Below are 14,396 nucleotides of genomic sequence, written 5' to 3'. Positions count from 1 at the left end.
CTGTTTATAAGATTCTGCCCTCATTTAGTAATCCACTCGTAAGGCTCATAACAACAGAAGTGGCAAGAGGAACACCAGGATTCGCATTCTTCCCACAGTTAAACTTTCATATTCCAGGTGTAGCCACTCTTTAGACAAAGTTTGAACAATTTAATTCCGAATTTATGGCACTTATTCTTTATATACTGAATGAAACTTAATCTTCCTCAAAATGGCACAAGTGTTAGTGCATGCTTCTTTCTCCAGCACAACTGCACTTTGAAATCTCTGCAGTAATTTATCAATAAGAGTTTGGATTTTGAATAAGTGGTTTCCCGGTGGGCACTGGTTGTTATCGGAAAAATGCCACATATGTAAAAGCAGTTCAAAACGATTGCATGACATAACATTTTTTACATTGTTGTGATAGAGCATATTTCTTGACCAATAATTTGGAATCCTCAGTTTTATATTTAGTGACATCCACAACAAAAATCCTAAAAATTGTTCAATTTCAGTTTTGCTGACATCAGTCCACTTTTCCAGTCGTGAATTAACAGTTACTGAATGACTTTCTAAGACTTGTTTTACGTACAAATTAGTTTGTTGAGTCACATATTCTAAAATTTCATCAGTTACAGATTTGAAGAAATCGTATGGTGTCTTGCCTTTTGAGAGTTAGTGCAACAAAAGCATTTACACCAGAATTGGAATGAATAAATGTAAAGTTTTTTGTATTTTTACCTGTAATGGCTCCCAGACAATCTCGAATATTAGAATTTGTTCTAAGTGTGTCATCTTCATCTTCAGAACTTATTGATGTTACACTTACTTCAATTGAACCTGAATCAGCTGTAGTAATTATGGCACTAACACGGTTAGAGGTGTTTTGTTGCCTGGTTTTTTAAAGCTGTGAAGTCTTGTTCTTTGGCTGACTCTTCTTCCTACCATCACTGAGGTGATTCCATCATCAGAACTTCCGGATTCGCTTCTGGTCTCCTCTAGTAAAAATGTGTCTGAGCTATCACCAAATAAAGACACAGAATCTTCATCACTTATGTCCATAACTTCATCTAAAAGCTGCCTTTGTTCATCTTCATACCTTCTATGAGACATTATGTTCTGCCACAATATCACTTTGTTACAGAGCAAACAACAGTGGATAAAGACTGTAGCAACAGTGCAGTAAAGCAACAATTGAACTGTACACAAATAATGCTGTGCAATGAAAAACTGACAGGAGTACAAACCCAAAATTATTAGTGACATAGCACATGACACACCTTGTACCTTCACTCTGGGGCCATGTGAATCACATGTAACTCACACAAAAACAATTAAAAAAAGGTACTGAAATGCTATATTGTCACTTTATTTGCACTTAACAAGTTTACTCAGAGCAAACTAAATCAGGATATTGAAAAAAAGTAAATGGCCCCAAGGGGTCAATGTCTTAAAACCAAGGACTAGCAGTTGGAGCACCACTGGCAAATTGTCTGGCCAATATTTTTATGTCTACATTTGAATACTATGTTATGACATATTTCCAATGTATGTCAATAAAATCATATTGTGGAGTAAATATGTGGATGATATTCTAGTTTTATATGAAGGGACAAAAGATGATTGTCGTAGTTTTGCAGATGAGTTCAGCGGTTTATGTCACAAAATCTGTTTCACTGTGCAACATAGTTATGGCAGATCACTTACTTACTTGGATCTTTTGATCACTCTAAACAATTCTAACATGGAATTCAGTGAATACAGAAAAGTAACTGCTACCGATCTTGTTATTCACAACACCTCTAATGAGCCCTTAACATACAACATGGCTTGTTTGTGTCATTGCTTTATAGAATGTGTAATATTCCCTGTTTAACACAGCCTCAGAAAGAAAATATGGATTTATTCAGTACATAGCATAGGCTACAGCAATGGCTATGATGCAAATTTTGTGAATAATATTAACAAAGGCATTTTAAAAAAGTTAAAGCCAACCATCTTTTGTGGCTGTCGGTGAAATGATATAACTGTGGTGAATGTGGACCATGAGACTGGGGAGGAAGTTATGATATGTAGATTTCGATACTTTGGTAGAATCTCAGAGAAGATCGGCTCCGACATTCAAGCCCACTATATAGGCTGGCTCTTGCAGAGAAGACAATAGCAACCAGCCACTTTTTTACACTGCTGTTTATTTATTTAAATACAGTTGTTACCGGTTTCTGACTAAAAGGTTCATCTTCAGACTGCTAGTTCACATTAAGATACTTTTTACATTAGCCTTCACTTTCTGTTTTCCAAACTGATGAAATTCCCTTGTGCTGGTAGTGTCCTACAACCAAAACAAGAAGTGAGACAATGTATTTTTAACTGTGTTGTGCCTCACAAAGATTTTAAATTTCCACTAGAATAATTTGTTTACACCATTTAAAATCATTGTAAGGCACAATTAGAGTTAAAAAGAAAGAAGATGTACCTTCCAGTTTGAAACCGGTAATCGAGGTATTTAAATAAATAAGTAGCATTGTAAAAAAGTGGCTCATTGCTATTGTCTTCTCAGCAAGAGTCAACATATACTTACTACACAGCCACAGGCTCAGAATGTCAGTTTTCAACAAAATAGCACAAAGCCCACTTCTTTCACATCCAATAATATCACCAGCAGATACAGACACAAATAATGTACCACCAACTAACTATATCTGCCACAGGTGTCGACTGTACCCAATGTGACAGCTGTCCCGTGGTGTACACTGGCTAAACTAGAAGGGGTTTTGACATCAGATTTTGAGAACATTCGAATTTAACCCTTTCAATACCAGCTTTAAGTACACACCTCTCTGAACAAGGACATTCTGTAACTAATTTGTTGAATAATCTAAAAATTTTATATTGTGAAAACAAAGGTTACCACCTGAAATACACTCCTGGAAATTGAAATAAGAACACCGTGAAGTCATTGTCCCAGGAAGGGGAAACTTTATTGACACATTCCTGGGGTCAGATACATCACATGATCACACTGACAGAACCACAGGCACATAGACACAGGCAACAGAGCATGCACAATGTCGGCACTAGTACAGTGTGTATCCACCTTTCGCAGCAATGCAGGCTGCTATTCTCCCATGGAGACGATCGTAGAGATGCTGGATGTAGTCCTGTGGAACGGCTTGCCATGCCATTTCCACCTGGCGCCTCAGTTGGACCAGCGTTCGTGCTGGACGTGCAGACCGCGTGAGACGACGCTTCATCCAGTCCCAAACATGCTCAATGGGGGACAGATCCGGAGATCTTGCTGGCCAGGGTAGTTGACTTACACCTTCTAGAGCACGTTGGGTGGCACGGGATACATGCGGACGTGCATTGTCCTGTTGGAACAGCAAGTTGCCTTGCCGGTCTAGGAATGGTAGAACGATGGGTTCGATGACGGTTTGGATGTACCGTGCACTATTCAGTGTCCCCTCGACGATCACCAGTGGTGTACGGCCAGTGTAGGAGATCACTCCCCACACCATGATGCCGGGTGTTGGCCCTGTGTGCCTCGGTCGTATGCAGTCCTGATTGTGGCGCTCACCTGCACGGTGCCAAACACGCATACAAGCATCATTGGCACCAAGGCAGAAGCGACTCTCATCGCTGAAGACGACACGTCTCCATTCGTCCCTCCATTCACGCCTGTCGCGACACCACTGGAGGCGGGCTGCACGATGTTGGGGCGTGAGCGGAAGACGGCCTAACGGTGTGCGGGACCGTAGCCCAGCTTCATGGAGACGGTTGCGAATGGTCCTCGCCGATACCCCAGGAGCAACAGTGTCCCTAATTTGCTGGGAAGTGGCGGTGCGGTCCCCTACGGCACTGCGTAGGATCCTACGGTCTTGGCGTGCATCCGTGCGTCGCTGCGGTCCGGTCCCAGGTCGACGGGCACGTGCACCTTCCGCCGACCACTGGCGACAACATCGATGTACTGTGGAGACCTCACGCCCCTGTTGAGCAATTCGGCGGTACGTCCACCCGGCCTCCCGCATGCCCACTATACGCCCTCGCTCAAAGTCCGTCAACTGCACATACGGTTTACGACCACGCTGTCGCGGCATGCTACCAGTGTTAAAGACTACGATGGAGCTCCGTATGCCACGGCAAACTGGCTGACACTGACGGCGGCGGTGCACAAATGCTGCGCAGCTAGCTCCATTCGACGGCCAACACCGCGGTTCCTGGTGTGTCCGCTGTGCCGTGCGTGTGATCATTGCTTGTACAGCCCTCTCGCAGTGTCCGGAGCAAGTATGGTGGGTCTGACACACCGGTGTCAATGTGTTCTTTTTTCCATTTCCAGGAGTGTATTTTGGGAAAAACTGAGATATTATGTTGTAAGCATCATCTTCCACAATACACATTAAAAGGTCAAACTGAATTGAGAGATCACATTCTTCTTGCAAATTTTTACTGTCTAAATTGGGTTGTTTAGTTTTAGTCTTTTTTTACTATTGTAGTAATATATTTTTTATGTTACATATTTTCCCCTCTTTTTCTTATTTCCTTCTGCTTTTCTCTCATCAGTAACTTTCACTTTGATAATGAAGATGTCACAATATTGAATCTGACTAAATGCCATAGCTAAAACAAAATCTGATAGCAAAAAATTTGTTGTGACCTGAAGGAATAGACAGTTTTTGTGACAACTAGTGCTTGGTGCACTATAGATCACAATTTAACTATCCCAAGCATTAGTGAATGTTACTCAGTGAAGTGTCTAAGTCACAAGCATGAAAAAAATAATATGTCACAGATAGAGAGACAGATAAACCTCTTTCCCTAACTTGCCCCTAGCAAACATCTTCCTCTCCACAATCCTTTCCATTGACCTAACCACGCTATATCTAACAGGCCTTATACTTTATTTTTTCTCTTCCTCTCTCTTGTCTAAAAGCTTATTTCATTTCTCTTATTTTCTCTCATCCTAACTCCTTTGGTTTTTTCATTTTCCTTACAACTGTGTCAGGTGCCACTATTCCTCAGCTAGTCAGAGAGTACCACTGCAGTAGTCCAGCAATGACTTTATTAACTGGTTTTTGGCTCCCAAGTTAAAGCCTGAGGATGGCCTTGTAAGCCAAAGATCAGTTAATAAAATAAATTAGAGCTATATAGTGATCACAATTTTGTGCTCTTCATGCTCACCTCACCAATGGGTCTCAGTTGCACTTTTTTTCTTCAAGTTCCTTACTCCCAAAGAATGAATTTTACATCTCTAAACTTATGGGTTCTATGTTGGGTGTACCCAGCATGATGGCATAATAGTTAACACACTAGACTCAAGTTCAGAAGGCAAAGGGTTCAACTACCTACCCAGCGACCCAGATCTAGGTTCTTTCTGGTTTCCATGTCTTCGTTAAGATAACTAGGGGATTGCTTCCTTTCAAACGAATGCAGCCAATTATTGCCCCTCAGCCTTATCCTATCTGTGCTTTCATTCTTTTCTATTTACTGTGTCCAGTTAAAGATTTTCCTAACCATCTTTTTTACTTCACTGAAAGTCTGTCTGCTGTTGAGAGATGTTGTCAAGCAAAATAGTTTCGATGAATGCTGTAACAGCCTTTGATACGAGACATACTTATGGTTAAAACTGCTTAAAATGCAGTTAATGGAGTCTGCTTCTGATGCAAGTAGGTACCTGAACTTCTCTTATTAAAAAACTTCAAAATATTTTATGGGAATGTACCATGTGTAAAATGAATAAAGTTGAATTTAAAATAAATATACATATAATGTACTTCAGAGTAAAAGGGTACTGGAATAGTTATGAAGACACATGTAATATTACATACATCAATACAAAAATATGCTTGTAATTTAGAAAATATGAGCATTTCACACATTGTTTTGCCTGTTTGTAAGCTCCATAACATTATATATACTGGACTATTAAATAGTATGAACAAAAAAAATCATACAGCTGCTGGGTGTCTTTTTAATAGTGGCACATGAAGACCAGCAGGCCTCACTTGTTTTGATGTGAGTCACTTACAGCTAAGCACAAAATAAGTATTTACAAAGTACGATTCAGATTCTTTCAGAACCATTAACAGCAAAATCTTTTGATTTATATTCTATGTCACATACGAATTCACTTTTCAAGTGATTTAGTTGTGCCATCCTATTACATTTATACTTACTATAAGCATAACAAATGCATTACATCAAAACATTTTCTTTTTTTTTACAGTGATAAATTTTATCAGTGGCAAACATGATCCAGTTGCTCTGTGACTTCCTTAATCCTAGAATTCTTCCCTAGTGTGGTACAATACTAAGTCACAATAGATTTTTATATTGAAGCACTCCATACTATACTGATGAGCAAGGAACTTGTTCTGTATCACTTTACAATTATTGTGCTGTTATACTAATATTAATGCTGTACATTGTTCCATGTGATCACGTAACAAGTACTACTCTTGGCTCAGGCATTTCTCCTTGTAATAAATTGGGTACAAGTGCTCGATGTTTGATGATTTTGCGTAAGGCTTGAGCAGAGTCTTTTGGAATCCTTGCACGATTGGGATCTGTGAAGTTGACTTGGTAAATTCCAAATTTTTCCCTGGAACATACACACAAACATATGTAGTAACTTTTTAAGTAACACAAAATTCTTTACTATCACAATATGTGTACTGTGAGTAAAAAAAATCTTGGTGGTATGTTTTTGAATAAAGAACCATGACTTGTTATTTCATGTTCAATTTTTGTAATAGCATATCCACATTACTGAAAAAGCTTACTGTCTTAATGTAATCTGTAACTACTGTATTAAGCACACTATTTTATAAATCTTTGTGGAAGTCTTGTTTAAATATTAGATATGTTTCAAACACAAATATCTATTTTCTGTGAGTTAACTCACAATGGCCAATTGAAATTTTTCATATGCTGTCATCTACAACTTGCAGAGTACTATCACCTCATGAAGAAAGGATAAGGTGAAGTCTAATCATCTTTTCAATTACTTATGCGCAGATATTGGTATGTGCATCTATTCAGGGTGTACTTCCTAAATGTTACCAGGTGCATGTTCTCTTTTGTTTTGGCAGATGTTGGCAATTTCTTTTTTGCATCTTGTAGCTAGAGCCAGCCCAAACAAATCCTGCTCATTCCATTTTTCATATACATGCAGCATCAGCAAAAACAAAATTATTTTTGAAGAGAGATTTTATGTGCCCATCTAACAGAGCAGTCCGAAATTAGTCTATTGCCATATTCATTTTATTGAAGAGAGAGAGAGAGAGAGAGAGAGAGAGAGAGAGAAGGAGAAATTTGTTTGATATTTACATCCACGTGACCACTCTGCAATTCATAATTGTGTACTTGGCAGAGGGAGAGTTCACAGAACCATTTTCATACCATTTCTCGGTCATTCCACTCTTGAATAGCATGTAAATCTTACTGTATGAACTCTGATTCCTCTTATTTTATTACAATGATCATTTTTCTCTATGTAGGCAGGAGTCAACAAAATATATTCATATTTGGAAGAGAAAGTTAGTGTATGAAATTTCAAAAATGAAAAATAGTTTTGTTTTAGTAGTTGCTGGCCGCGCTCACTAATCTTATCTGTGACACTCTCTCCCTTATTTGTGAATGCTCTGTAACTGAGATCATTGGTGCAACCTTACCATCCATGCAGTCATCATCAACGAATGGCAGCTCACAAATCATCCATTGTGTCAACAAAGACAAATACAACCAACAGATATTTTGAGACTCTCTGACACCAGCATTGAAATTGCAGCAACTAACCCAGTGCTACCTCAACATCAAACAAGAAACACTTCGCTTACAAGAAGGATGGCACATATACAATGTGTGGTGACTATTGGGATCTCAACACCTGCACTAACCCGGACAGTTATCGAATTCAAAATACTCAGGACTTCACTCATAATTTAGCAGGCGCCTCCATGTGCAGTGTTCCAGAAACACTTATTTGCAGATCCCCAAAAACCATGAGGATACACTAGAGATGGCTATTCCCATACCTTTTGGACTTTATGAATTTCTTTGCATGCCATGCAGACTAAAAAAAAATAGTGCAGACTCAGCAAATGTTCATAAATAATGTTCTTTTCCAGTTTCCCTTTTGCTATGCCTTCTTAGAGGATATTTTAGCCTCCCTACTTCTCAACATGAACATGAGGAACATCTCAAACTGGTCATCAATGCCTTACATACACCTGGCATCACAGGCAATGATGAAAATTGTCAAAGTCAGTAGTTACTTTCCATGGGAATTCAGTTACCAGTGATGGTATATGGCCTACAATACAATGAACTTAGCTCATTAGTCAACTACCCTGGTCACGTAACTTTCAAGAATGACACCAACTCCTTGGCACGATAAATTTTTATTGCGAACATCTACTTCACACAGCTGCCATTCAGGCACCACTGACGAATATGTTAGCAGGCAAACACATTACAGGCAAAAGTGACATTCAGTGGGCTCCACATGTGCAACAGACATTTGGACAATTAAAGAGTGCCTTCCTCAGGCTAAGGTGCTGGCACACCCACTACCCAATGCAAATCTGTTAATGCAGTTGATTCCACAACTGAAGTGGTTCTCCAACACTTAGTAGATGTAACACAACAACCACTAGCTTTATTTCCAAAACGTTAACTGACTTCCAGCACAAGCAACCAACTTCTGACAGGGCATTGCTGGTGGTGTATGAAGCAGTATGGCACTTTACAGGAGACTGAAGGGCAGACCTTTGACCATCTACACAGTTCATTGGCCTTTAGCAGATTCCATTCACGATACAGCAAAAGACTGTTGCCCACCACATTTTTGTCAATTAATTTATAGTCCACAGTTCACAGCAGGTGTCAGACGTCTTCATGGCACTGATTAGCTTTCTAGGATCAATGTGCTCTCAGTAATTACTGGCTATGATAAATTAGCAGAAGCACAACTACAGGACACACAATTATGTGAACTCTTACACAACACCACTGTTGGTTTCTAAGTAGAATGCCAGCCTGTTCATTTCTCCTCAAGAGAGGTGCTTTGTGATGCTTTACTGAATCATCTTTCACTACTGGTATCTCTTGGCATGTGGAGACTCATCTTCAGTAAACTACACAGGCTGTCTCATCCAGAGAACCATCCAACAGTGAAACTTGTCACAGACTGCTCTGTGTGCCCAAATGACGAAAAAAGATTGTAAAACTTGGATGTAATCACGTGCTGGCTGCCAATAGTCTAAAATAGGATGGAATGCACAACAACAACATGGCTGTTAGTCCTTTCCTAAGGGCTGCTTTCAGCACATCCATCTAGGCCTCATCAGATCTCACCCCAACTCAGGTGGTTTTTGTCACATCCTTTCTGCAGCTGATAGGGTAACTCAGTGAGTTGAGGCTATACCTATACCTCACATCAGGTCAGAAACCATGCCGAAAGCATTTGTCAGTTTATGGATGTCCAGTTTTAGTCATCCTGCCTCAACTGCTACTGATCAAAGCACACAATTTGAATCACCACTTTTTACTGAATTCAGTCATCTGTGCAGTGTTCAATACTTCTGAACCACAGCTTACCATCCTCAATGTAATGTACTAGTGGAGCACTGGCACCTTACGCTACAAAAAGGCATCATGTGTCATGGAGAGGGGTGTTCAGAAGCCCTGCCATGGGCATTTGAGGCATGTGTTCAGCATATAAAGAAGACCTCTGTGCATTTCTAGCAAAAATATTTTCCAGGGAACCACTTACCGTACTCTACCAGTGGACCACACATGGCTCACATAACATCTCCATCCATCAAGCCCTAAAGGACTGCAACTACATAATGCTGACAGGTGGTACTGTCTGCCCGACATTGCAACCACTGTACTCAGGTCCGCACAGAGTGATTCAATGGGACAGTGACATGTGTGACATCTTATTGAAATGGAAATTGATGACTGTTACCGTCAATAGACTGAAACCTGAGTGGATCCTTAAGGAAACCTCCAACATGACAGTAAGTAACATCGACCACATGGACGACATCACTCACATCGATCAGCATGACAGTGTAGTTATAGTACAAATAGAGACATGCAGCATTTTGAACCTAAAGAGGTCTCCATTAGACTCATCGATGACCTTTTCAGTTTGGAATGACAGCAAGTTGAATGATGGAGCTACAAAGGGACACCTCTGGAAATATACTCTGGCTGTTACAGGCTTCCACAGGATGTCAACTCAGACACAATATCTTCTTTGTTGTTGGCAGATAGAACCCTCATAGTCACAGCTGCTAAGAAAAAAACTACAGCCTCATAACTTGCAAACAGAACAGGTTACACCACTAGCCACAGTTTCACTGCCCTCACAGCAGTGCCATCCACAACCCCCACACTTCACTCCTCAGGCTCCAGACCACTTGACACAGGAGCCCAGGTGAATGTCCACCACAGCATAACACGGCCTCTCCAAACTGCGTCGATGGCACGAAGCATATTTTGAGCAACCAACTGCCTGGATGATGGCATATGCTGGCATGACCATTGACCTGGTTTAACAAGTAATGTAATTCATATGTCCATGCAGTAGTTTTTGATTGATCACAGTCCAACCTCAGTAGTCCTGTGCCCAGTGTAATCATAACTGATGATACTGTTGGGTCAGCGTTGGAATATGCAGATGCTGTTAGTTGCAGAGCCACATGATTAATAATGTGACCTCAATGGTGTGCACCCACACATGCAATGCTGAGACAAAATATACCTGTAGATAAAGGTAAAAGGCTTTATAAATAAGTAGCAAAAAATTATACAGCCAACTCGTGGAAGAAGAGCATTCCTTAGATCACCTCACATTGCAGGACCAGCCCAATCGAGTGCTGTAATCACACTGACCTTACACCGCGCAATGTCCAGCTTTCTGTGCCCAAGTGGGAGGCGTCTAGCAGCATACTGTCTCACTTTCATTGATTGTCACCAAGCTGTTAATATGTTACATTACTTTATTGAACTTGTCACAAAGTTTTGATGTGTAATGAATGTTAAGAATTACCAGGCACATTGTCTCTGGTATTTTAGCAGAGGTTTGAAATTTTATTTATGAACTGTGATGATCACATCACTTCAAATAAATACAACTTATCACTTGCTTCAAGTGATGGCTAGTGCCAATGGAAGATGGTGTTTTTTCCTCAGTCCAAACCAAATGTTTTTGAATTACATAATTTGTACTCATTCAATGTAACAGTAATAAAGTAATCCAGTGTGATACTCAGTTTACTGATATATCTCAACACAGAGAATAATGAGTACTCTAGTAGTGACTGGGTAGTGTTGCAGTTGACAGCAGCAGACACACAGAGCAGCCACATCCATGAAAAAGGTGAGAAGGGCAAGCCAATCCAGAAAGGCATGGTGGATGAACATTTACAGATATGATGAGTGCCATTTCAGTAGATTAATTTGGGGCCACTCTACTGAATGGGAACATAAAATTGCTGTTTTAAAAACCTTTTGTTTGTAACGAGAAACAAATCTACATTTTTCATTAAACATTTGATGAGTAGTATTTATTCAGGATCACTATTGCCATATTTCAGAAACAAATGTCTGTTAAATCAACAGAGAAAATGCATCAGATAGCTCTTATGAGAGATACCCAGAATCTAATGTGATGTTTCGGTAATTCTATATACATCATAGTGTGGTGTTTATTTTTTTCAGTATTTATGTCTACACCTAAACATATGTGCCACATCAACACATTAATCCATATCACTTTTGTCATCATATCATCTCTCATAACTCATAATACACAGTATCACTGTTGACTTGCACTTATGAGGGGAGAGGGGGGCGGGGGCGGGGGGGTCAAAAATATAGGAAAATCCAAAACAATACACATTACCATGCCTAATACAGTGTAGGAAAACCTTTGGCATTCAAAACAGCTTCTTTTAATCTCAGAATGGATAAATACATGTCCTGTAAGATTATCAACAAAATCTTATATTATTATTCCTGCAAAATAGTGGCACATTCAGGTAACAACAATGGTGGTTGATAGAGATCACACTCCTCTCTCTCCAAAGACAGCCACAAAGCTTCCATAAGATTGAGATCTAGTGACTGTGGTGGGCAGTGAAGATGTGACATTCCATCCTCAAAACCAGTCCTGAATGATGTGAGCTGTGTGAACAGTGGCCCTGTCATCTTGGAACTCAGCATTCCCACTGGGGAACAAACACTGTACCATGAGATGGACGTGACCAGCTAGAACAGTCATATAATGCAACCTTGCAGACTAATCACAGCATCCATAGAATACCACAGGATGGCTGCCCAAATCATCACCAAACTTCTGCATGTTTCACTATTGGGACATAAGATTAGCCAGAAGTTTGGAAGCAATGTGAAACAAGACTCGCCTGATCAAATTACATTCTTCCATTGTTAAATAGTCTAGATTTTATGGCTTTCAAAGCACAATTTCTTTTTATGGGCATTTACATCACTAATAAATGCTTTTGGAATACCAGGTCAGCCTAGAACTTGCTGCTTATGGAGCTCCTTTCATGTTATTCTCATGATGATAGAGTTCGTGAATGCGACATTCAGTTGAGGCAGTGACTTTTGCAGCTATCGTATTGTTATTTTTCATGACAATCCTCTTCAGTGACTATCCATCATGAACATTAGGATCAACACACACCTTTGTCCATGTTGTGATTTAGTGGATGAGGTTTTTCTTCTTTCCCTGTATGTTGCATAGATATTTGGTACAGTGCCTCTTGAAACACCACATACATCAGCTACCTTGTTTGCAGAAGAACTCATCGTACAAGTGCTAACAATTTGCCCATGTTAAACTTCACTTAACACTGCTTTGACCACATATGGCACTTGCAACATGTCGAGGATGTTGCAAAGGTGCCATTCATGGCCAAATACAACAGGGCAGCCTGCAGGCTTGGCCAGCAACTGCATTTATGTTCAAGCATCCATTTATTGAGGTCTTTCCATATTTTTGTTCAGCCCCTGTATATCATACTTTACCTCTTTCACTGGAAATGATTTATAGACCAATAAAATACAATCAAAAGAAAAAATTGTGATAAAAAGTATGAAACAATCATGTAGATCCTTAAAGCATTTCCAATCTTGCAACAGGGTACAAAAGATTTATTTTTTGTAGCAATTATACTTTCAGTATTTTGACAGAAGCAAAACAGTTGCATAAAAAACTTTTATTTTTATTCCCTTAAAATCTGTCAGTAAGAATGTTTACGTTAATTTTCATACTCACGTATAGCCTCTTGCCCATTCAAAATTGTCTACCAGACTCCATGCTGTATATCCAAACACATTGCACTTATCTATATAAATAGCCTTCAGCAGTTCTTGTAAGTAGCTCTGGAAAATCGTAAGAGTAGCATTGGAATCAAAATGCATATCATATGTTCCATATGAAAATCCACAGACATTTTAGTAGTTTATTTCTTTAATTATTTCATGTGTGATTCACTGATCAAGAAAGTGACTGAATCACTAGGGTACAAGAGAGTCAAGGTTTTCTTTACAAAAATTAAAATTCCAATGCTGGTAATGGGAATGTATTGATGTTTATTTGTTTATCCGAGTCCAAAATAACACTAAAACACAGTATAATCTAAAATTATAGTATAATATTAATGACACAGAATTTCACATTTTCTTAGTTTAATGTTCAGCAGGCAGAATGGCACACCATGAACAGCAACTGCTAGATAAACTTACACATAAGGCAACATACTAGCATAAGTAAAGAAGTTAAGTATGTATGCAGACTGAAGTGATAAATGAAAATGTGGACCAAGGGCATCCAGTACAAATTTTCATTCATTGATTCAGTCTGCATGTATACATCATACATGTTTCAGACTTGAAAAGGTCTCTGGAACCATAGAGCTTCATTTGGTTAAAGAAGTTAAGCAATGAACACATGAAATTGTCAGAGATCCAGTAAAATAGATACACAAAGAAATTATATTAGTATGTCACAATCAATTTACTACAATTTCTAGCTTCAAGTGACAGTACCAGTGTCACGTATATATCTGATCCATAGACTCTGCATCAATGTGACAGCTGCAGCAATTGATGGACTTTCAGTAGGCACACTGGAGGAAAGGGGAGGGAGACAAAAAAACTCGCATTCAGCTGTGCACATTTTTCATGATGAATTTGCATTTTTTTTTCTTTTTCTAAATTTACTTTATCTCATGAGATGCTTGCTTTGCTCATACTATATTTTGTATTACTTTCAATATTTTCTATTAAAGCCTCCAAGGAACTGACTTTTCCAATAACTTCACAATACACAAAATCCCTAATGCAATTTCTTTTAAGTAATGAATCATAATTCAGAA

At 39.2% G+C, this 14,396-nt stretch overlaps 1 protein-coding gene across 2 annotated transcripts in view; it reads right to left on the bottom strand.

The window, feature by feature from the left end:
* Positions 1-6,187: 6,187 nt before the first annotated feature.
* LOC126202985 (myrosinase 1-like) overlaps positions 6,188-14,396 on the bottom strand; it is a 485,330-nt gene continuing 477,121 nt past the window's right edge. For both annotated transcript variants that reach the window (XM_049937174.1, XM_049937175.1), the window contains exons 11-12: positions 13,295-13,401; positions 6,188-6,580 (exon numbers count right to left, since the gene is read on the bottom strand). In XM_049937174.1, the coding sequence (XP_049793131.1) occupies positions 6,418-6,580; positions 13,295-13,401 (270 nt within the window). In that variant the 3' untranslated portion in view covers positions 6,188-6,417. The remainder of the gene's footprint in view (positions 6,581-13,294; positions 13,402-14,396) is intronic.

This window comes from Schistocerca nitens, chromosome 9 (assembly GCF_023898315.1).
Source record: "Schistocerca nitens isolate TAMUIC-IGC-003100 chromosome 9, iqSchNite1.1, whole genome shotgun sequence".
NCBI classification, from domain to species: domain Eukaryota; kingdom Metazoa; phylum Arthropoda; class Insecta; order Orthoptera; family Acrididae; genus Schistocerca; species Schistocerca nitens.
This window is presented reverse-complemented; position numbering and strand designations above follow the sequence as displayed.